This window comes from Neolamprologus brichardi, chromosome 2 (assembly GCF_056152115.1).
Source record: "Neolamprologus brichardi isolate AB-2024 chromosome 2, ASM5615211v1, whole genome shotgun sequence".
Lineage (NCBI taxonomy): Eukaryota > Metazoa > Chordata > Actinopteri > Cichliformes > Cichlidae > Neolamprologus > Neolamprologus brichardi.
The window spans coordinates 18,893,296-18,918,082 of NC_142105.1; the positions used below are offsets into that span (position 1 = coordinate 18,893,296).

The window sequence follows — 24,787 nt, forward strand, 5'->3', positions numbered from 1 at the left end:
AGCTGATTTTGATTCGTCAGCGTGGATACAGCATCACTTAAAACCACACAAATTAAAGTCCATATCGTGTGCGTCTAACCTGCAAAGATGCGTAATCGTTTGCGTCGTGGCGGCGGGCCCAGCCCAGACACCCCTGCGCACTCGTCCTCGTCGTCGCAGTCGCCACTCTCAAATTCCTCCTCCCCCTCTTCGCTCCACCCGTTCGCTCCTGCTCCACGAGACCGGGCTCTCCAGCGCTTCTCAGACACCGTCACAATCTGCAGCAACTGTGGGACAAACAGGAAGCGGTTAAAGGTAATCATGTGAAAAAAATGCACCCTCAGCCTCTCCGTGAGTCACTCTGCGGCTGCGGAGTGGGCCTGCGCACATTAAAAGTTTAACAAAGCTGTGAAATAAATAAGGGGTGTCTCTTGATCTGAGTGTGTAGCATGTGATTATAACAGGGTGAGGGGAATTCCAGGGAAAAAGGAAAAAGTTGGCGAGATCTAAAAAAGGTTGGTATTTACCAAACGTGTATGACAATCCCCAGGCAGGAAAAACAGTTTTGTTATCGGTGCCAGTTTTGTTATTTTTGTCCAAACGTGATTCATTCAAAGGGCTGCGGCTTTCGCTCCATGTAATTTGCCGGTTGAAAAAGAAACTGTGGGGTAAGCAGACTGGTGTGATTGTGTTGTTACTGGCAAACATCATTGTCTTGAGTGGTTGTCTCAGGGCAACAAGGATAACACCACATAACACACTCCACCCGAGTGGACATCAAGGTCCCCCCCTCCCCCGGCAACTAAAAATACACAGCTGCATGTGAGATTATGAGAAATGATGTTTGCAATATTTTTGGAGCATTTTAGCTTGAAAAGAAGATGGTAAAAGACAAACATGCACCACAAGCTCGAGTAAGTGTGCGACAGAAATGTGATTTTCAGCATAGCCTTTATCCAGTTTGGCCTCTGGGCTGGAAAAGCAGTGGCTGTGTGACTTAGACAATTTACAGAAGCTCATAATGAGTTCTGCAACACATTCCTTAACTTCTTCTTCCTTTGTTTGGGAGAAATGTGGGAAACTCATCAACTCATAAATCATATAAAAAAAAAAAACCCTGGAGCTGTTAAGCTATTTCATTAACGATGTTTAAATTCCAGTCGACCTAGTATAATAAAAATACATCAAGTTTTACACGTTTAATAACTTAAACTGAATGAGACATCCTTGAAAAACCTAATTCAGTTCCCATCTTCCATTCGTGCGTGAAAAAAAAAATGTGTGTGAGAGCTTGGAGACAACATACACGGTCACACTCTGACCATCGTTCAGGCTTCATGACATCACACGTGATTGAGAGCCTCGCCAAAGGAACAGATGTGCTAAATTCCAGCCGCCTGCCCTCTCTGGCAGCGTCCTCTCATCCCGCCGCTCATGCTCCTCCTTGTTTGTTTTTTATTGATTTCCTTCCTATCTGTGTACGTCAGCATGCATATTATGCTGTTGTTTCTAGTTGTCTTTGGGAGAAAATTGGGTTCATATGGGCCTCGTCTCAGGTCAGCTGCGACGTCTGTCTGGGCCCAGACTCGTGTGTGTGAGTTTGTGTGCGCGCGATAGAGAGCGGAGGTATAAAAAGCCCAAGCTAATCACAGAATTACGTCAGTTGGAAGATAAACAACCCTTTTCCCTTCGCCTCCATATACAAGCCAGTCAATCTGGCTTTTACAAGTGACATAAACTCTAAATTTTGGAGAGGGAACACACATTACCCTGTTCCCAGCACAGCCAACCAACAAACCTCCATTCATTTAGCAACATTGAGGCCATACACGGATGATGACCACAACATTTTTAAAAGCCTGGTCACTTGGACCGAGGGACGGACAAACAGTAACTCACAGACAGCGGATCCACAGGAATATTTTAGCTTCTTTTTGAGGCTGTGCAGCGAAGCACCACCTGCTGACAAAGCTGAGCTCTCATGAAAACACCCCGTTATCTTCCACAAGTACACTCTCCACATCGTGAATGGAACTTTAATGTACTGAACTGTGTTAAAGAGACATATGTGTTTGCCTGCATTTGCCAGAGCCCTCCACAGATTCACCAAGCTGGGCCCGAAATTCCTTCTAACGACTTGTATCCTGGCAACTTGTCCAGACTCAGGCACGGGAGGGGCAAACCTTGTTAAAAGGCAAACAGACACTTGTAAAGCGGGGAGAGAACGAGGTGGCTCGGGGTATTTTAGAGCAAAACCTAAAAAAAGGAATGAGGAAAGGAGGGAAAACCACTGATGTCAACAGCCGTGTTTGGAGTTTACTGCCATGAGCAGATCTTCACCTTCCAGTATACATACAAACTCGCATAAACAGACACTCTGACGTCTGCTTTACTACATCCTGACGGTAGATGACACAGGGATAAGTGTTTACAGTCGTGCAGGATCTGCAGCTTGGTGGGGCTTTGAGCTCAGTGCTAATGTGTCGGCAGGCTAATATCCTCACAATAACAGTGCTGACACACCGGTGTTTGTCAGGTTTCATGTTTACCATCTTAGTTTGGCATGTCAGCTAGTGTCACAATCAATTCGTTTAAAAGAATAAATGTTTTGGGTGAATGACCGAATTGAATCACTTAAAAGCTCTTAGTCAGCTGCGAGCAAACATGCGGGGATATATTCAGTCACTGAATGAGTAATTCAGTTCATTATCCTAACACGGAGGTAGCTGGGAGTTAACGCTATACAATCAATGGCCTGCTTCTTCAAACAGAAAACCACACAAAAGCAAACACGCACCTTCAAGTTTAATGTTGTGAAAAAGTCAGACGATCCCACCGATCTCTTAGATGAAATGGTCAACTTTACAACAGAATTTAAAATGTTTACAGCCTGCTACAAAGAATAAATATTTTTGTCTTATACCCAGTTTTCTCCTTTGTAAAGATAGATTTAGTCATTTTTTGAAGTTTATTCAATGGAAAAAAATGTGGGACTCATAAATATACATTGATTAGTGTGTAATTATTATCTTCCAACAAACTGATGCAGTCTCATAGACTGCAGGGCGCCGCCATGTTGCCCTCACCATGGCTGAGATGGATATCACCGTTCCCCCAACCTCGTTTTATGTTTGTGGCTGGAGAACGACCAACTTATAGATGCTTGCACTCAGTGGAGGGAAGTTTTAATTCATGCCTGGACCTTCAGACTCAGACATGGTGTGTTATAATCTGAAATTGGTCCCCTTCACCAATCAAGCAAAAATGCGAACGAAAGAAACAACCAGCAACTTAATAAAATGTCATCCTCGTCTTCAAGCATTATGCCCCGAACTGAAGTTAGAGCTCTAACACACCAGTATCCAACAATCCACAACAAAGAAATTCAGGAAAAAAAGTAGCATCCTCACCAAATGCAAAGCAACACATGTAAAAATTTTAAAACACAAAATCAATAGCAGTTTAAACCTGGTGTGACCCATCTAGTGCGGGCCTACACCACCAGCAACCGCCGCTGCTTGTGGATCAATGAAAAGCTGACCTGAGTCTGTAAGTCCCTTCCTGCTAGTACATAGTGTCTTTGTAGTGCCACACATCAACAGAGCACCCTTTGGGCTCAGGCGGAGCTACAGGGGGATTGGAGGAGATCTGACCCCTGGCAGTGGTGCGTGAACATGCCCTCATGGCCGCAAACCAGATCCCCAGCTATGGGTAGTTAGCACCACTGCCTTGTGGTTGTGTCGGGAGTGACAAAGACCAAAATCCAGAATGGAGTCTCATAGTTGGTTGGATGGCTTTCTTGTCAGTGTCAGGAAGCTCCTGCATCCTCCCCCCGTTCCAAATATATCCTGGCACTGGATCCAGAAGTCCCCCTCACTTTAACCCAAATCACACACACACAAGTCACAACTTCCAGCAAAAAGTCATTGTCCTCATGGCAACCGATGGATTACACTGTAAAATGTGCGGTGCAGCCGCAGCATGAAAACTGAGGGAACATTGTACATTTGTTTGCTGAACACACGATAAATGTACATTTTGAACCTTGAAACAATAAGGCATTTATGATTCACCTCAGCTTCAGAGCTCTGATCAGTTCAGAGAACACTGTTATTTTTCTGAGCAATTATTTTAATTAAAACAATTCTCTGGATTTTGAACAGAAAAAAGTGCTGTGCACATCACAACGATTGACATTCTATGATTAATTGTTTTGTCTTAATCCACTGTTTTGGATAAATCAATATTTAGCCCTGGTAATGGAGCACAATTAAAATGTCAAAGAAATAACAATTCATTCTGATGAAAACATGAATGCTGTTATTGTCATAGTACATCTAGAGGGCACCACAAAAGTCACTGTGGATTAAATATTTAGAGACCACAAATATGCCAGCCGACCAAGTAAGTCTAGAAATATTTTGCCGAGCACGAGAAACCTGCCAGTGACACCAGAGGCAGTTTACAGGAATAGTTCTCACGGGTATTACTGCTAACCTTCATGACAGTTTGATAACTGTTAAGATAAAGTAGTAGACAAACCAACTAACCGACCAACATTGCTATCGTCTCAGAGCTTTTTATCTTTTTTTAAAAAAAATAACTTTTTTTTTAAGATGTTGATTAAAATCTAGTTTCATGCACACATTTGAGTGAAGAGCATATGAGCTGTACATGGAGAACGCATGAAAACGGTTTTGGAGAATTAAAAAAAGAAACTGTTTATGCAGGCATGGCACTGACCCTTCTCCACAGCGGGACAGGGGGGAGGATGACAGGGCAGTAGCTCTGTGGCAGGACGCTGTGGATTCTGCCCACTGGCTGCCCGCCTCTGCCGTGGCTGCGGTAGCATGTAGGGGTGGGGTGGATGTTTGTATCGAAAGTGACGCTGCGCTTTTGGCACGGCAAAGCCACTGCGTGATACGGCAAGAGCATCCAGATTTACCTCAAGCAGCTCTGAACTGGAATCTTCTGCAATTATAAAAAAGAGAAAAGAAAAACCAAAGCAAGAGGAAGCAGGGAGGAAACAAATAAAAGGGACATTTTTTTTTTCCGAGAAATGTTCGGCATGTTTTCCATTACGAGAGGAAATCTCTCGCTCTCCTCTTCTCTGTTTCGCGAGTAGCATCGGGAGCTGGCTCCCACAGACAGCTGGACACAGGGAACATGTAATCAGCTCGACCATAGGCATCCCGCACGCCACAGGGTTCACCTCCCTTTAACACAAAAGTGCAAGTCACACCAAGGAAACATGGGCTCAAAGGCTGCACACAAAGCCCAAACATGTGGCAGATTGCTCAATGCAGACCAGCCCAGACAGAGACACAGAAACCACAAGTCTGTCACTGCCTCCCACACATGACATGAACTCCACACAGGGTCACTGCTTGACACGACAGCTGCAGCTGAGCCTCAGAGCCTCTGGCTGACCTCTGCTGATAGAAATCAACCTGTGCTCGCTGATCATCAGCTGTGGTCTGCTCGAGCTGGCACCGAGATCCTGGATCACATTTTCCCATAAGTCACAGAAATTTTCAGAATGTAGGAAGAGCCTGGTTGAATGGGTGATAGTCAAAAATGGAGAGGATGAGTAAAAAAGGAAATGTGCATGGAATTTTTTTTTATCAGTGTCTGTGATTGGGATCTGGGCCTGTGTTATGTCCTCCTCTACATGCACAGGACTTGTCTGGACATGCTGCTATGTGACTCGGCCCAGATGGAATCTGTAGGACTGAATGTTTCTATCAGTGCTTCAACACATTTACATCACGCCTGCAAATCTAATCAACAGAATTCAAGGATCAGGTTTCCAAACAGACTACCTCCCATAAGTTAAAAAAAAAAGAAAGTTCCTCAGTGTTTAATTGTTCTGACCTGAAGGAAATCAGTGACACAGTGATGAAATTAGCTGACCTGATTTAAGGGGTTTCAGTCCTGCCTTTTTAAAGTAGCTTTGCATGACTCACAATTAAAAATAATCCTTATTTACCTGATACTGTCCACCTGTGTAAAACAAACAGTTTTAGCCCTTCTCCCTTTGTGGGAGCTTTTTTCTCCACAGACTCTGTCGTCCTCCTCCACCTTACAAAGCTTTTCAGTGTCTGATGAGCTGCAGGAAAAGTATTTCATCAATAAGCAGCGCTGATAGAAGGCTAAGTTCACAGGAATGAGGATGTGCTGGGTACTGAAGCAGGGGTTTTCCTGGAATAAAACAGACCTATAATTAACAAATAATAAAAATGGTCACAAATGCAGTAGTGTGCAAAAGTCTTGAGCCACTCCTCATGTGATGTAATTCTCATCCAGGCTTTCTAGTTGTTCCTTTGGACACTGGCAGCTTTATTTCACACATTTTCAGTCCAGTCCTTGTACCTGACCAGGACCTTTCTGTTTAGCTGTTTAACAGTGACCTATAAATCATTCAAGCATGAAAAATGGCACCTAACTCCAGGGATGAAGAAGTCTTGTATGCACATATAGCAGACAATTTACAAATAACTCATTTTAAATTGAATCTTTAGGCACGTTGTTACTAGTGGCCTATCACAAAAATAAATAATACGTTCCCATTTCTTTACAAAGATTAAAAAAATCACGCAGTTTAACAGACAAAGTGGCACGAACCAAAAAAAGGCGATTCCCAAACAGCCGTTTATTGTAAATGTACATGCATATCTCAGCACGGTGTGCAGTGTATCCGTAAAGACTATGAGGAAAAAGAACAAGTGGAGTACAAAAGAAGTGACAGGCCTAAAAAACAAGTACAGCAGATGAACAGTATCTGAGACTCATGTCTTTAAGAAACAGGAAAATAATTCAGGAAGGACCTGAGAGGGCCTAAAGACACTGAATGAAACACTATCAGCCATGGATTGGCCTCCCCAGATCCCGGACCTCAGCATTATTGAAGCAGTGTGGGATCATTTTGACAGAGGATGGAACAAACAGCTGAAACATCCAAATAACAGATTTGAATGTCCTTTAAGAAGCCTGGAGAACTAGTCCTGAAGAACTGATCACAGAGCTACATAAGAAAGTTGAGGCTGTGTTAAGGAATAAAGGTGGTCACGTGAAGCTCATTCAAACTTCACAAACTCTGTTTTTTATGCTGCATGTTTTGATAAATCATTGAACCTCGCATTTCTCTAGCAAGATAGAAAGAAATGAGTGGTGGCTCGAGACCTTTGCACGGCCCTGTATTTTCCACACAATGCTGCTGATTTGTCTTTGAAGACCAAAACATCTTTGGTACATGTCACAACCCTTTGATGTGGAGTCTGACTCACACACATGCTCCAAACTGATGCTGATGTTGCCCCATGTCTGCTGAGTGTGTGAGTTGGAAAATATTTGCTAAAATATTACCCACAATTCTCATCAGGTAGGAAACAATTGTTTTGATGGACATGTGGAATGCTTTCAAGCAGTCTAGCCACATGTTCTAAACTTTCCCATCTTTATTTAGAAGTGAAACCAACCTCAGAGTGAACCTCAAGTGTCGGTAATAACCCCTTCTTCTACCGCACAAAGCTACAAAAACGGATGTTTGCATCATGCCTTTGTTTCTCTGACTAACCTGAAGTTCTGTTTACAGCCTGTCTAATTGGCAGATTGTATGCATGTGTTAGCCTCTCAGCCTCCTTCTAAGCGATGCTTGCCATAGACGTGTGCTTGAGGAGTATAATTCTGTTATAACTAACAGAAATAGTGTCCTGAACTAAGAAAATCAGACCCAGATTATAAGACATTTCTCCTGTACCTTCCAGGCCCTGGTTAAAAACTGTTTGCGACACTCTGGTATTGATATCAGAGCGCCTCTAGCACAAAAAAGGTACAGCACACTTTTAAAGCAAGCGTGCAGGTCATTGTGTCAGACAAAGCCTTTCCATCGCACACTGTTTTTCTTGATAAACGAAGGAAATGGACTTTCCTTGCATCTAATGCGCACATGTCCCGTGAGCTGCTGTGTTTCTGTCACGCTGGCAGATATCCCTGTTCGGAGCTCGTAGCCTGGGGAGAAACGGCATGAGAGTGGAAATAAATGAGGCACATCATGGGAGAGTAGAGACAGATAGACAGACAGGTGGAGGAATGACAGGACTTTCCACAGAGTGAGTCATGGATAGCTCCTCAGAGGGGCAGAGCGGCGTTTGGGTCAGCGCAGCCTGCCTCGCATTCCCACCCGCTCTCCTCGAGTCGTTACTCAACTTTTATTGAATGTGAAATGTAAAGAGAAGAGGAGGAGGAGGACCAGCGCTGTCTCATTCTCCTCTGTTTCTTCTCCCCTCACCCTCCTGTCTTTCCCTATCTGTCCATGCTCGAGCGTATCACGCAACAGGAGCTCAGCCTCAGACGGTTAATGCAGACAAAATTAATTTCCTGATGTTCATTCCAGAACACAGAACACGCAGGAGGGAAAAAAAAGAAGCGGCTCTCCGGTCCGGCATGAAACTGGGAGTGTTTGTGCTCCACCTTAGCCCGTAACTCTATTTCCAGACCTCTCAGTTTGGACTGAATCCTGAACGCATGTTTAGATGATGTTGCAGAGGGAGCTTAAACTGTTGGTGTTTAAGAATAGAAGAATGTTGTTTTCCAACACGCTAGGCTCAGATCGAGGTGGCGCATGAACGCAGGGGGTTAACTCCCTTTAGTATTAAATATATCTGGTATGACAGCAATTTTCAATCTTTTTTTGAGGGTAACCAACTTAAAATATCGACTTATGTCTGTGAATGTGCCTGATTGTCTCTATGGGGTTTAATAGTTTAAAAAGTCTCATTCCTGCTCGGGCTGCTGGTTGCTAAATCTGATTACACCCCGTCAGACAATCTCTTTTTGTCCGCTGCCCATCTGCTTTACACGTTATCGCCGTGCTTTCCAGAGTCATGTGTTGCTCAGAAATCCTCCATTTCAATGCATGTCCCATGATCACACCTAGTGGGAATCGGTGGATGATCACTGGGGCAAGTGGGTAAGAAAGAGTGGAGGAGCTATGCTTGTGTGGTAGCGGCAATCAGCTGATGTGCTGTAGGCTTAGCTTAGCTTCTAGCCTAAGCACATAGAGAACTGAAGGTGTTGGAAAGAATGAAAGAGAAACGTAAAAACCACTAACCACAGAGATAAATATGGGTCTTGCGATATGAGAAGACGGGGAGCATGAGAGAGGATGATAAAATTTGGGAGTGCTGACATTTTGACAGGTCTAGAGAGGAGCCTCAACTGAGCTGTAACCACCCACTCCGCCCTGAGCACTGCTGTCCCAAACAAAAGGCGCAGGATGAACGGGGAGGTCTATGACCCTCGCGGATAAGACCCTATGATGACCTAGCAGAAACAGGAAACAGGAAGTGTGACCCGTGACCTCTACGGGGAGGTATCCTGTTACACAGCAACATATGACTGTGCCCAGCGACAGAGAGTGTGAGAACGCAGCAGGAAGACTCAGCTGTCCGGTTCCCTGACAGTTCAACGAAAAGTCAAGAATCAGCAAAGAAAAGTTAGCACGAAAAAGACAAACAAACAAACAAGCCCTCAGCTCCGAGTCACAGGTAAAAAATAGGAAAACACCCCTCACCAGTGTTCCTGCTCAGCAAGGCGAGTGCCCGCCTTGTGCTGCGGGGTTTTTATAAGCCGGCTGTGTGATAATTACACCCACTGGGGTGGTAGTAGTGTGGGAGCGAAGGGGGTGGCATGGGCCTCAGGATTGATTGAGGGTTTGGGGAGGGGGCAAAGATGGAGGGAGAGGTGGAGGTATGGAGGTAAGGAGGAACGGGTGGCAGTGGTAGAAAGGATGGTTGGGACTCATTAGCAGGCAGACTAATTGGGAGGAAAAGGCCCCTCACATGCTCTGTCTGACCTCACAGTCAGCAGGGGAGAAAGCCTGGGGTGGGAGAATGGTGTGTGAGTGTGTGAGTGTGTGTGTAATCTGTTGGTTGGATTTGTCAAGTTAAGGAACCACAACTGCTCAAATCCTAAACTTACCATGAATTCCTAAGTCTCCGGAAAACGAAAGGATAACACGCATGCACGGTGCGCTAACAGGGGTACACAAACGCCCTGCAGCCCCTTCAGAGGTTTACACCAGGTGTCACACTTCATTTAAAGCACCCCTCGTGGGCTCGTACCCGCTCACAAATATTAGCATCCCCTCTTTCCTCTCTGCTGTACATGAAAAAAAAAGAAAATAAAAAAAAACGAGGAGGGCGAGAGGACAAACCCTGAGGGGATACATAAAAAAAAACCCGCTTCAAAACCCTCTCAGTCAATAACATCAAACAGAAGTCAGTCTCTTTGACTGGAGTATGTGTAATGACTAGGTTAGCAAGTTTACAAAACAGCAGGCCTAGTAGACACCCATAGTGTGCATTAGTCCTAAGTTAAAAGCCACTGCACACATCTCTACAGTAGTATTCAGTAAAGGGTTTCTCATTTATATATTCCTGCTATATGAGCTTTAATGTGTCCGCAATTAATTACTACCAATGTGCACAGTGACTCAGGACGAGTGTTTCTGTGAGTTATGATATTCTGCGCATTTTGCGCGAGCATGCACTAGGTGTCAAGCGCACGCCGCCCAGGCTCTGGTGGCTCGGAGGAAGTGAGACTGCGTGATGGAATTTGTGGCGCTTGGGATCTGGTTTATTTTCCACCCTGGATTCCTGTCCTACCTGCAGGATTTTCCCAGGTTCTGGCTTCAATTAGTCTGGGAAGCTGCGAGCAGAAGAGAGGTGGGTGTGGGGAAGAGGGAGGGGGTCTTGGGGTTTTAGGGGAGGGATAGAAGGTGGGGGCTGGAGGAGCGAAGGGCGACAGCGCTGCAGTCTGTCACACACAACTCAGCACAGCTGGGGAGATGGAAAGAAGTGAAACGAACAGGGAGGGATAGAGACGGATGGAAGTAAAAGTTAACATGTTCAAATAGCTGAAAATGAAAGCTTTGGCTGGCAACGTGAAGAAGTTATTTTTCAAATTACAGAGCAATTATAACAGTGTCAGATCAAACAGCTGTGTTTTAATGAAACTGACTCATAAAAGATGCATTCCAAATTTAAGCTCTCCAAAGAGTGTTGTGTAGCCAGAAAAGGGGGGCTGTCAGAAGAATCCCAGGAGGTCTGACCCTCCAAATGGCAAACTCATCTGACAAATGAAACGCTCTGTAATCAAAGACCAATCACATAATTGCTCTATTTTGCCACTAGCTCAACCATCTCCTGCCAGATTAGTTGTTCAGAGGAGAAACTTGATACTCTGGGAAGTTAAACAGATGTTCAGAAAAAACAACAAAAAAAACCCAAACTGATCCCCTCAGAACAAGAACACATCATCAATATAATATGTTCTAATTTAGGAGCGCTAACGCCCCTACGTCCCCTGCGCGCAAAAGAACTTCACGAAAAACGAAAGTGTTAATGCAGAGTCACGTTCGCACAGTCCACTTCTCAGCAAGAAAACCAGGAAGAATCGCCAGTCTGGCATCAAAAGAATATCTCCAACCTGACGTCAGAGCCGGGGAGAGAGCGAGCTCGAGCACTCTCGTCTTTATCAGCTCATATTGCATATACAGACAGGACCTCACACGGGAATTTGTTACACACAGTGTTTGCATGCACAAAAATGTCCGTGGCTCCTCACAGTCCCGCACTGTTTAAAGATTCCAAGTCGGGAAGCAATAACTGAAGGAGAAAGCCATTTCTCCTCATCCATTTATAGTGTGTGGCTCACTTTAAACTTGGCTACGGCTCAGTCATGACATCAACTGGTTCAGGCGTGAGAAAACGCTGTTTTATAAGCTGAGGCGACCGGCTCTGAATTTTTTCCTCTTCTTATAGTGTTTAGTTTAGCCTCACAGAGGCACAAAGGCAAGGGGTCCCCTGCCAAACTGTCTCTGTATCTGCTGATACTCTGATCAACACTGACAACGTGAGAAATGACACATTTCCGCCGCATAGTTGCATTTCATGGGGCCATCGTCACGGAGCACTTAAGAGTCGAGGAATGAAACATCAGAGGGATTAAAGTTGGAAGGAAGTCGATTTTTTGAGGGGTCCCACGTTCCCTCTCGCTCTTGGAGAGTGTATATTTTACGACACAGTCTTACATACTATGGCCTGGGACCGATTCACTGTTTGAAAGTGGGTCAGTACGACCTGGAAGAACCGCTGATCATGTTCGCTGCTCCAGCCAAAAGGAGAATAATGTTCATTCAAATGGAAAACGTGCACAGGAGAAAAGAGCCTTATAGGATTTGCAGAGGACTGTATGCAAGCGACCCCTGTCCAGCATGCAGAGCTGAATGCATATCCAGGACTTACATGTGCACATTCATCTGAGCACGACCGTCTGTGAATACTGCAGGTTTTAATCAACATGGCACTCCGCTGTTTGCCTTCCTGGACCATTACGCAACATTACTATCTCACCGTTGGCCTGTCCTCATACACTTTGCATATAAACAGGGCAGATGAAAGTAATTATCTGTGAGCCATGGCCCCACTCTTTCATATCACATGGTTAATTAGTTGCTTTTAGCCCTGCATCATCTGGAACTGGTGGTCTTTCAACTGGCGGGGAGGCGGAGACCTTGTAAAACTGCTTTTAACTGAACAACATCACTTTCTCCAGTGCCCTCGGTGGTTGTTTACAATATGCAAGCGGAGAGCAGGACCATGAAATGCGGTGTATACTCAATAAACATTTAGCAGGATTAGAAAGTATGTTTAAGGCTGTGCCTCTCTGTTGAAGAGGGACTTGATCCTTCCCTGTTGGCAGGTATCCTTTCAAACATGTTAGCATTGTAGCTCTGGGTATGGTCATGCTGCCAAGTCACTTGGTACACAACTTGGTTTCAGATTTGAAATTTGGCAAATTGTTATTCTTGGCCTCCCAAAGGAAGGATCCCACTGAGTCTGGCAACTGTTTTTAATTAGCAGGTAAAAGGTTTGTATGCATTCATGTATTAACATTTGTGGCTGGGAGTAAAGTCTTAACTGGTAATACTGGCCCCTAATGGACGGACAATTCTATGCAGTCTGTGAAAACTTGAATACATTGCAAGTTGCAGCCAGGCATTGCTAATCAATGATCATTAACTGATAATCAGCAAGTGTGAGCAGTTTGGTTTTTGCAGTTTCCTGGTTTGAAGCGTTCAGATATGTGGACGGTCCAGCAAATTTACCCCTGAACAAGTATGGCCTGTTTGGAAGGGTTGCCAGGAGAAAGCCTCCTCTCTCCAAAAAGAGCATGACAGCATGGTTTATATTTGCAAAGCTCCATCTGAACAAAACACAGGACGTCTGGAACAATGTTGTTTGGACAGACGAGACCAAAATGCAGATGTTTGACCGTAGTGCACAGCGCCATGTTTGGAGAAAAGCGAACAGAGCACATCTCTTACCAACTGTCAAGCACAGTGGTGGAGGGGTCAGAGTTTGTCCTGGTTTTGCAGCCACAGAATAACCAGTATTCTAGAGTCTGCGCCCATTAGTAACATCACTCTACCAGTGTATTGGTTGAGCTCCCATACTAACATGCCACCCCCCCCACAGTGGCAATAATAAACATTAGATCTATTACCATGTTAACAACAACGTCAGGCAAATGGACATTGTGCAGATTAGCACTTTTATTGTGTCTCAGAGCTCCAACTAAAGCAAAAGTAATTTTATTTTTATGAAAACGAATTACTTTCATATGTTTTGATAAGAGATGTTACAAGAAAATTATAAATTACTATCAAGATCAACTCGGTGAGTCATCTTCCCCTAAAATTCCAATACTTTAAACTTCTCAGTGGGCTGATTTACAGCAGGACTGTTGCAGCAGATTGCACAACATTGCAAGGTGTTCCTGTCATTTTGCACGCCCAAGTATAATGGTGATAGGATTACACTAATATTTTTAAAAAAAATTTCTGCAACAAAAGGGGGGAGGGAAAGCATGGCTGAGAGCCATGAACAGTTTTACTGCACATGAAATATGCAATCAAGTGCAGTCATTCTTTTGTCAGATGTTAATCCAGGCCATTGAAGTTAAGATCTGAAGGGAAGGGGAGCTGAAGCAGAAACACGCTTGACTCTGCTGCACGGTCATCAGATATGAGACTAAAAGCTCCCTTGCGAATGGTCAATCTGCATAAATATTAACCGATTGTGTAAACAGAATCAAAACCCCATAAATGTCCACATGTTTGCCACATCATCAGTGCAACATGGGAGCCAATTAGAAATGGGAATTAGGTTACTGAGAACATATGACTTGACTGAGTTCATGCTTCCAAGGGATTGTCTCAATGTCTATAACACAATGAGCTCAGTCATTTCACTAAACTGCATTTTCTTGCAAAATCTCATCAAAAGCCTATCTGGACCTCGATCCACACGGTAAACAGTCTGCACTGCAGCAGCTCTGCTTGTAATCATATGGCTACAATTGTTTATCTGTGTCGATGCAGGAAGTTTTGAAAGGCTTATTACATTAAAGGGTATGTCCTGTGTTTTTAAGCTTACAGGATAATTCAGGTTTATTACAGCTTGGCTTTTATTTTGGTCATTTTGGCTCTCACTCCTACTTATAATAATAGTGTACAAAATTGCTCCAAAGAAGGCTGAAAGGGCAAAAAATGCACAGTCAGGTGATCACACTGATTTTACACTGAAATTATTACACAAAACATCCATCCTGGTGAGGGATTATTATTGACATTTTATGCTTTCTTTGCGTTTTAGCACCAAATAAAATGGTTAAACAGTTTTTCTTTCCCCAGTGAATGTCAGGAACTTTCTCTGGTGAGTCCAACGTCTTCACAGCTCACAGAAAAGATGGCCAAAGCTATAAAAAAAATAAGACCCACATTTTTAGGAATGAGCGTTTAAACTGCCTAACGTATGTGGAGCCAGGATGAATCAGGTATGGTGGCGTTTGAAGGCAGCAGGAGGCGTCTGACACATATGAATGAAGTAATACTGTGGAAGTAAATGATAGAATTACATCGTTTCAACCCAAAGCCCTCTAAATTTTTTTTTTTTTTTTAGGCTCTCTGGTTGTCAGCGGGGAGTGCAGAAGGGTCCGGAGCTACTTCTTAGATCTCCCAGGTTCCCTTTTAAACAGGGGAATCCACCTTGACAGGGCTACAACATCCTAAAGCTCAAACACACTCGTGTTAACATGCACACATATGTGTGTATTCATGCGGGAGGGGGCGAGGGGTAGTCAGCTAGAAGTGTTGACAGCTACAAGTGCAACCACCAAGAATCAGGAAGTGCCGGCAGATCTGTGGGCTGATACGTAAGTTCGATCCTGCATCTCTGAACAAAGCCCCGACCGTGGTTTACATGCCAGCGGAAGTGGTGGGAAAAAAACAAGGGCTTCGGCCTTGATGACAGCAGGGCCTTTTGTGGATGGAGGACACGCATCCTTTCATATTCTGGCTGCCATGCGGGAGAATTTGTGCCCAGGAAGAGCTTTTTTTTTAAAACAGTTTCCAGTCACAAGTGTTTTGCTGTGTTTTAAAAGGGCAAAATAGTAAACAAAGCATCCTCATTTAAAATCTTTGCTTGGCTTGTGCTGACCCCCACAGGAGCTGCAGAGCAGGGCCTCCAGAAGCTTGGGAATCAGTGTCCAACTGTGAGCCAAGAAGCAGAGCTATTGGGAGAGTGGACTATCTCACCTCTGCAGAGCCGGAGCTATAACCATGAAGGAAATAAAATAGCACAGCTCACCTGGTTGATGTGTTTGAGTTTGTCTATGATCTGGCTGATGACCGGCTCAGGCGGCTTGTTGCTCCTGGACTCTGAGCTGGGGTGCAGTCGTTTTAGGCCGGGCCCAGGATATCTGAAAGGACGGGAAGAAAATGCTTAAATAAGCCTTATGTTTATGAAACTCTGAAGAGCTTCAGTGACTTCAGGCTAAGCTACCTTTGTGGAAGACACAAACAGGGATTTTATCACCATCTAGTGTTGATAAGAAGAATCGCAGGTCTTCTGGGTTTTAGTTTCCTGAGCTAAAAAACTCATTTGTCAATGAGCTCTGACCAAAGAACCAACTTTTCCCTCAATGGAGAAGCTACAGCTACAAAACCAGAGGCGGGTTGATATTTATCTAAGATCTGCTGCTTAAAGACAGCTTAATGTTAATATAGTTATAAAGGCTGCAATTCATCACTCATCACATGCTAACTCTGAACATCTGCCTTTAAGAGGCAGGCTGTTACATTATCACCTTCTTTGACATTTTTAAGTGTTTCAAGGGTGCCGACAACATCCCCAAAGATCTTGAACTATCATGTAAAGTTTGGCTGCTGATTAATTTCATGCACATTATCTGCTCAGTTAGTAGCTTTTTAATCATCTGAAGTTAATGAGAGAACATTAGCAGAGATGTATTTTTGCCCTGCTTTAGCTGTGAGGGTATATTTAGGTAGAAGCAGCACACGGGCAGGCTCTTACATGCATAAATGTACGACTGAGGAAGTGCTGCTCTGTTTACACTTGTGTACACTATGAAGAGGAGGAGCTGGGATGTCTGAAAGGTAGATTTCTCCACAGCTGTTCTTTCATGTTGAGACTTTCCTGCAGGTGTGTTTTTTTCACTTCTGACAGTCCCAAGGGTTTAACCCCTTCCTCACCGCACGCTCAGAAGGATGAGACCGGCTAATTCTGCTTGACTGAGACGAGCACGTTTAGGTGAACCTGAATCAGGCATGTCTCTCTCAGGTGCCGCAGTGGATGTCACGCTGCAGCGTAAATGTTGTCTGCCGTGTTGTTGTAAATGTTTGAAAAGTTGAAGGACGAACTATTTTAGAGGAAATAGATTAGCGAGAGCGAAAAAGGGGCCTTGAAAAAAGAATCTGTGCACACGTGTGTGTTTGTGTGCAAAGTATGAGGTCATCCTTTGTTCTCTCTCTTTTAAACAGCCCTGTGTGCACACTCCCCCAACACACACTCACACACACACACACTCTGCCGTCTCTTTTCATCAGTCTTTCATTCTCCTCCAAGTCAGACTTTTCATTAAACTCAAATTACATTTCCCCAGTTATCTATTCTTCTTATTATCCATGATCTCATCCCTTCTTCGCTGCTAATTATCACATGAATAATGGAAAAACGTGTGATCACTTAAGCAGAGGAAAAGAGGAAATATGGTTAAGAGGAGGGAGGATTAGGACGGGGAGATTTTGAGTGACGATAAGAAGCCGAGGCAGGTTAGTGTTTCACATGATAAGTGCCTGTCAGATAATTTTACCACAATATAATTTAGCGTGTCTCACTGTTAAACCGTTTTTCACCGCCGATAGTCTCAGTTGTCGACTCTCGGCTCGTTATCCAATCCTGCTTGTGTTATTGTCCGCTGCCAGCAGAGCTGATCACATCGCCTCATGCTTGCGATAACTTAATCTAATGTAACACCAATTACCACGCTGCCATTAGGTCCAGTGTGAGGCTGCCACCTCTCGCAGCAAAATAACCCGCAGAAGTAGAAGAACACGTCCTACTACAAGCCACATTCACACACACACGTTTATACAAACACCTTTTTCTGTGCCTAAGAATCTTGTCTAACACACACACACACACACACAGACACACACATGATTATTAACACTGTTCCTTTGTTTTAATGTTGCACTGAGAAAACACAAAATTCAGAGTTCATACAAACAGCTGTGATGGAGCAGCGGGTGGGTGAACTTAAGTCTCATTAAAGTGGGCGCATTATGCTCTATACTTTTATGTTTGGAGCGCTGCATGATTCTAACTTCAACATAATCCTCATTATTCTTTAATCCTCAGTCCTTCCCTGTCCTTTAAACTAAATTAAGCCACATTACTTCCAACTGGCTGACCCCTTGTAAATGACAAGTTTGAACAGCAGGTGGGCGGAGTTGCTTACTTTACATCATCAGTAGCTCTGCTCTTCTGTACTGATGTATCATTAAAATGGTGGTAAAAACTGACACAATTATGCACTCGTTTTATTCATCCTAGCTGCCGTAGCAACAGTACAACGCAGCAGGTTTCAAAAAGCGGTGCACGACCGGCAGAAAGTGCTGCTAGCGACAGTCTGACGTTAACTTTGTCATACGGTGCCGTTCACATGGCAGGTACAAACGTCCTTAAAGCCTTAGCTTTTATTGTACATATGCTAAAATCATTGAAACACTGACCATTTGTAATATGAGCATCCACCTCAGTAACAGCATATTCACATGGGAGACTCTAAGGGAGAGGATAATGGTTCCCTTTTAATGGCTCCTTGAAACGACTTATCTCGATTCTTGGCCAGTCTGCACTGGTCCAGGTTGAACTTTCTCAGAAATTGTTGATGGATTGCCGTAAAATTTGGTTTTGCTACCCTACATGCAAAGACGAAACATGACACTGACTATGAAGCTCGCGTTGCCTTAACTTTAAACCATGAGGTTCATGTTTGAGGGTGGGGTGAAATTGTTCTAGACCCATAGCTGACGGAGGTACTAAATCATTTGCTTTAAATCAACTGTGACTGAAAAAACATATATACAGATATGCATTATTGTGTATGATGTCTTTGGGGCCACAGTAATTCTTACATGTACCACATCACATCAGCTATCATGAATTCAGTCGAGTCTGTCAGAGTGTAACAAACCATTTCTGCTTTTTATTGACCCAGTTTGGCACAAATGGCATTTCTTCCTTGTAAAGAAAAGTTGGGGACTCTGATTACACAATTAGATTAAATCTGCTGAGGGAATTCACGTTTTCCTCAGAAAGAATGGAAATACCTTTGGTGGTACTTTCTTCACCTTTTTAAGTAGAACCAGTTTTTTAAAAATAAATTTGATACAATCATAAAAACTCTGAACTTTCCCATTAGGCTCTGTTATTCTTTAAGTGTCTATATATTTAAATAGCATTGCCGCTGGCAGAGTGTTAGCATAAAGAGTCGTATCTGACTCAACTCAAGGCCTCACAAGACATTTAGCATAGCATGTGCTGTAGGCTCTCAGACAACTATAATTTAACACAACGCTAAAGGATGACAGTGGGAACGGAGCATGTGGCAGCCTCTGAGGCTGAAAACAGAGTTGAAGCCCCAAAAACTGCAGTTCCTTTAGTGGCCACTTGAATCCGGCTCCCATCCATGTGGATTTAGGCTTACAGTTGGGCTGTGACCTAGAGCTCGACTCCACCTATCTGTGTTATACTGCTGGTGCCTGTTGCAGCAAGTGTCTGTGCTTCACGGGTGCAACTTGCTAGCTAAGCTGGCTAGGGACAGCTAACTTAGCTAACTTAGCACTCTATCTTTATGTCCTTTCTCCTGTTTTCATCTCACTCTACCTCCTTCACTACATCCATGAATCTTCTCTGAGGTCTCCTTCTTTTCCTCCTGTCTGGAAGCTCCATCTTCAACACCTTTTCTCCAGTATATCCCTCCTCTGCACATGTTCAAACCTTCCCAGCTTGATAATCTCATTTCTACTGCTGTCCATTCTGGTCACTCCCATCTCCAAGCCATACATCGCATCAGGTCTCACTACCACCTTGTAAACCTTAACTTTCAGTCTTGCTGCTATCCTTCTGGACCACATTTGCTTATTTCTGGCTGCAAAAATCAACATGGCAGCAGCTGAAACTCTTTAAATATGATATCTTCTGACCTCCTCTCAGTCTCCATGGTCACAGTCCCCAAAATGAAACATTCACGGTCGACACCGAATCTTATCTTTGAATCACTTATCACACATGTATGAATTTACACTGTCAGTAGATCCAAAAGAGGAATGTTTTGAGTTGATACGGCGTTACGTTTTTATCACAGTTAGCACGGTAACACTCTTTGATGTGGTGAAAAGTGTTCCTCCTCTGATCTGGCTTCCAGGTGTGATGGTAAACAGAGCCCGATAAAAGGCGCCTCATTTAGCTCCACAGATCACTCCTCAAGTATCAGAGACATTCAGCACCCGACCCCTCCAGTGCTTATCCTCCCCACCCACCCGGTCTAAATTTATCTGCATGAGACAATGCACTGAATGAATGCCACATTTGGCTCTGAAGAAGGTCCTATCTCGGGAGATAATGGAAGATGATCCAGAACAAATCTCGGAGTGAAAATGCACCCGAGTGAATCTGCAGACATATGCCCTCGCAGGTGACATGGAGAATTGCTTGCCGCGAGACACTGTAATCTCTCCATCATTTTGTCTCCTGTTCCTGCCTCCCCTGCACCTTCCTGTCGCACTGCTTGGTCCAGCTTGTAATCATCCCCTCAGGACAGCTCTGCCCCCTTGCCAGCCTGATATCTCCTCCTCAGACTCGGGTTCTTTTTTTTTATATCTTTGTGCAAGAAGTACTGAACTTATTCTCCTTCATCCTTGGGAACAAGACTTAAAACATCCCCCAGTGCTTTTATACTAAAATTTGTGCATCTACACTGATTTAATTCCACACATGATTTAAAAGCCGAAAAATCCTATGATATCTGTAACTATGTGAGCCAAATTGAAATCGGGGCCAGCTGACGGTGCAGGCGGAAAGAGCGCTGAGAGTTGTGATGTGTGAAGCCAAAGGACAGGGGTGAAATGAAATATTGTGGAAACCGAATGCTGTTCTGCGGGGTGCACAGGAGACGCTGGATGAAGGAGGAGAGAGCGATCGAAACGGTAATTAACTAAGCGAGAAGAAGGTGACAGTGTTCCTGACATTAATAACATCCCATAGAGCCAAAGTCAAGATTTACACTCGCACTCAGTGGGTGAGACGGTGGGAGTGGGGGGGCCTTGTGGGAAGCTCATCAGCTCTGGGAAAACTTGCCCTTCAGTTCACCTACACTCCTAGATGTGAAGCTGGAGGGCTGGGAATTCAAGAATGGGAGCAAAGTGTTTGTATAAGCGATCATTTGGAGAGAGCCAATAAACTGTGAAGTGCTGATTCGCAGTCTGCAAACAAAAACCAGACCCCCGCCTTACCTGTCTGTCATCTCCTGCCCGTTCCAGCAGAGGGAGTGGTTCACTGGAGCAGGCTCGCGGCTGCATAAGGCCTCCCCGAGACCACTGTAAAAGGAGCTGAAGCCTCTCAGGCTGGTTATGAAGTCCCTGAAACACAAAAGCAAAGAATACAAACGTCAGTTAACACCATCATCAGTGAGCGGTGCAGAAAACAGCAGGAAAAGCGAAAGGAGGCAGGGAAAATGCAAGAGAGGGAATTCAGCTTGATTGCAGCGAAAGCAACTCGATTAGATCCCCCTGGAGAAGGAGAGAATAAAAGAGGCCAAAATGAGCAGTGTCTCTATTCCTAATTGACATTAATCTGGCCATTGTGCTGCTGAGGCCAGCAGCCCCCGCTGGGCGTCATTACACTGTTCATTTAAGCCTGTTACTGCATCAGAAGTGCTAAAAAAACCACTCAAGCGGAGAGAGACCGAGCCAAAGCATCACGCGCAAGCAGGAGGGGACCTGTCGACAGCGTTAGGGGCAATATTTGTCTGTCAGGGAAAAATATTGCCCCCATGGCACCCTGGAGAGACAGAGAATTGCTTCATCATAGGAAGAGGTCTTGTCCTGGCGCCCGACTTCCTCACCTGCGGAGGTCTGCCAACGTCTCGTCGGGGTCCGAGGATGACGGCTGAGCCCCACGGGCTGCGGCGGCTGGAGGCTGGGACGGAGGGGATCCGACAGAGCGAGAGGCCCGCTGAGGAGTTTGTCCGCACATCCCGCTCACCTGCCCAAGAGAGAGAGGAGATTAGAAAGGAAGATCTCACTTCTCCCCAGAACCTGTTCATCACCACTTATGTGGCACCGTACCCACTCCCTGCTCCTAAAAGCCTCTTCATTCAAGCAGCGGTGACACTGCAGACGCTAAGAACCTGTCAGTACCAAACTGCCGGCCTTACTCAGCTGAGCGCCTCTGCAAATTGTCATCTGTTTGGGATTGTTTATTTTTGGGAGGGATGAAAGCACTGGGATTTGCATAACAAACAAGTCATTGTATCCTCTGCCAGCCATGTTCGAATTTGTAATCATAACACTCCAAAAAAACCCAAAAACCCTCCAGCCTCTCATTTTGCTGCTTCTTTCTCGTATAAATGCCATTGTGTTTCACACGAGAGACAACATAACAATAATAAAGAAGGAGTCCTTCTCTGTCTCTCAGAGATAACGGACCTGGCACATTCTTTTCAGGTGCAATAAAAATGCAAATGGATGTTAATGTTTAGCTTGTGGTTTAATGATTTGCCGGTGGTTTAATTTCCCTGGGGAATACTGGCCGGGCTTAATTCTGCCATGTAATGTTAACAGCTAATTGTGCCCAGCTCCCCTTTAAGTGAAAAGGCTGGCATCACTGCTGCTGAATACTGATGGGATCCGATAGACCGGCGACGGACATCTTTATCTGGAGCTAACCGAGGCCACATACAACACACACACACACACACACACAGAAATGCATGCACACACACAGATTTTTTCAGCATAAACAAAAATGAATCATTTCATGCAAGTATTCATTTTTGCATAATGCACCTAATCCCATTAACATGATAAACACACACTCCTACATAATATACTCTTTGCAAGCACTTGCATATCTTACAACAGCGCACGCGCTCATTTATCGCACGCGTGCTGACACACTGAAATGCTGATCGGCTGCCACACGGAACCATCAGGGTTAATCAATACAGCCTTGTCATCCAAGGATGGTGTTAGAGACTCACACACACACACACACACACACACACACACACACACACACACTCCTGACAGTCACAGATGGCTGAGTTCTCCTGCACTAGGCATTTACCAACACACAGCTTCCCTGACTAGCCATCTTCCCTACCGTGTGCTTAAGGGGATTTAACACACACACACCTATTTGAGCTCATTGCTTCTTCCACCCCACTCTCTCCTTCCACATCTTCCTCTCGTGCGATACCTTCGTTCTTGTGCGCCTGGAGCAATTGCCGGTGCTTCCACGGGCCATGATTAATGTGATCGGAGCTGCGTTTCTCCTTTTTGTTTGAGCATTCTTGGGAAGCCGTAGGGAAGTTGTGGCACAAGGGAGAGGACTGATTCAGCACGCACGCCAACACAGCCCCACCCCATCCCCACCGATTGTTTTCCGGATTCTTCAAGGAAGGGGCTCATTAGTGGGGTATTAATATTACCCAGGGCTCGACTAACACAACCAACAGGAGAGTCTGCAGATAAAGTCTGCCTCAGCGGGACAGCTCAGAAATATCTGCACACTTTTATCTGCACCGGGCAGCCTGTGCCTTTCTCTCAGAGGAAGAGAGGGGTGCTGGCGGCCAGTAGTACGAGTCACACAAACCTCGCAGCCCACACTTGGTTGCACTGGCACACCTGCATCTCGGGCTCAGCATGTGCAAACATGGTGTAGAGATGCACCGCAAACAAATCAATGGAATTGCACACAGCGCTGGGACTAATGTGAGATCGGGCTTTTGCTTTCATTATGATCGCCAGGAGTTTTTAATAAGCAAACGGTTTCAGGAGCAAAGACGATACTATCGGTGTTATAGGATGGCACGATGCCACGCACAGCTGTAACAACATACTGGAGAAAATTTAGTGAGTAATGCTCGTGCTCCAGAGAAGTCAAGGCTCAGGGGACAGACTGAGTCAGCACTCAGCCCCCATCCTCCTCCTCCTGTCACCAGCATAGAAACTAACTTTTGCTGAAATACACACTGTACACTGAAAAAAAAACTCTGGATTGGCTGTAAATTCATGCTTTTATGTCATTTTTGCATTATTGTAATGGCCTTTTTAAAGAGGTATCAATCAGAAATCAATAAATAGACTTCAAACTGTTCAGGATGCGGCGTCAAGGTCAGTTTTAACGAGTCTACGATGGCTGCTCGTTTGTTTCAGAACTGATTTTAAGATTTTACTGACTCCTTGTAAAGCCCTTCACGGCCTGGCTCCAGAGTGCACACTAGAGCTGCTGTTCTTGTGCCGACCTGTGTGCAGCCTGAGATCCCGCTAACTGTTCCAGCCTCACGTTTAAAGATAAATGACGATCGAGCGTTTTCTGTTTGGGCTCCTCGATTGTTGAACGACCTGCCAGACTCACTCTGGCCTGCTTGGTCAGTGGCTTCTTTTAAATCACTATTAGAAACCCATTTATAATGCAGGGCCTTCTCATAAATTTGATGATAGATTTTATGTCCTTGACATGCTCAGCTTACCTTTGTTTTTGTTTGTTCAACTTGTACATTTTATTCATTATTAGGGAGTCACATTGATTTTTATATGTTACACTTACATGGGCTGTTTTAATTGATATGCACATTTTCATTTTTAATAATTCATTTCTATTTTTGTATAAACTTTATAAAGAAATTGGCTAAATAGTGTAGTTGTCACGTTCCTGCGTCTGTTGACCCAGCGTTTAAAGTTTTAGTTTTTTTGGATGTTGATGTTTATGTTTAAGTTCCTTAAGTTAGCTAAGTTCATTTGTTTATTAGATTTCCCCTTGTGCTTTCTACCCCTTTATTTATGTTTCCCTCACCCTTTATGTGTTTCATGCTGTGTGTCCTATGTTATCACCTTCGTGTTGTCATGTCTGCATTCCATTCTGTTTCCTGTTTTATTGTGAAAGTCCTTGTCTTATGTGCAGTGTGTCTAGTTTTGCTTCTCCTTGTCCATGTTCCATGTATCTTTGTATCTTTGTATCCACACCAAGTTTCATGGTTTGGTATTTTTATGTTTATCTTCAGTTTCCCCAGTTTAGGTTATTGTTTAGCTTCACCTCTGCCTTTTGTTTTGTAATCTTTTCCCAGCCTTAATAAACGGCTCGCTTTCTGTTAA

The 24,787-nt window shown here is 44.4% G+C and overlaps 1 protein-coding gene across 1 annotated transcript in view; it reads right to left on the bottom strand.

Moving 5' to 3' along the window:
* The window catches only part of gpc3 (glypican 3), a 128,941-nt gene that overhangs the window by 17,490 nt on the left and 86,664 nt on the right, over positions 1-24,787 (bottom strand). Inside the window, exons 4-7 of the mRNA XM_006781827.2 lie at positions 21,535-21,674; positions 20,924-21,049; positions 15,693-15,804; positions 80-266 (exon numbers count right to left, since the gene is read on the bottom strand). Coding sequence (XP_006781890.1) covers positions 80-266; positions 15,693-15,804; positions 20,924-21,049; positions 21,535-21,674 — 565 coding nt within the window. The remainder of the gene's footprint in view (positions 1-79; positions 267-15,692; positions 15,805-20,923; positions 21,050-21,534; positions 21,675-24,787) is intronic.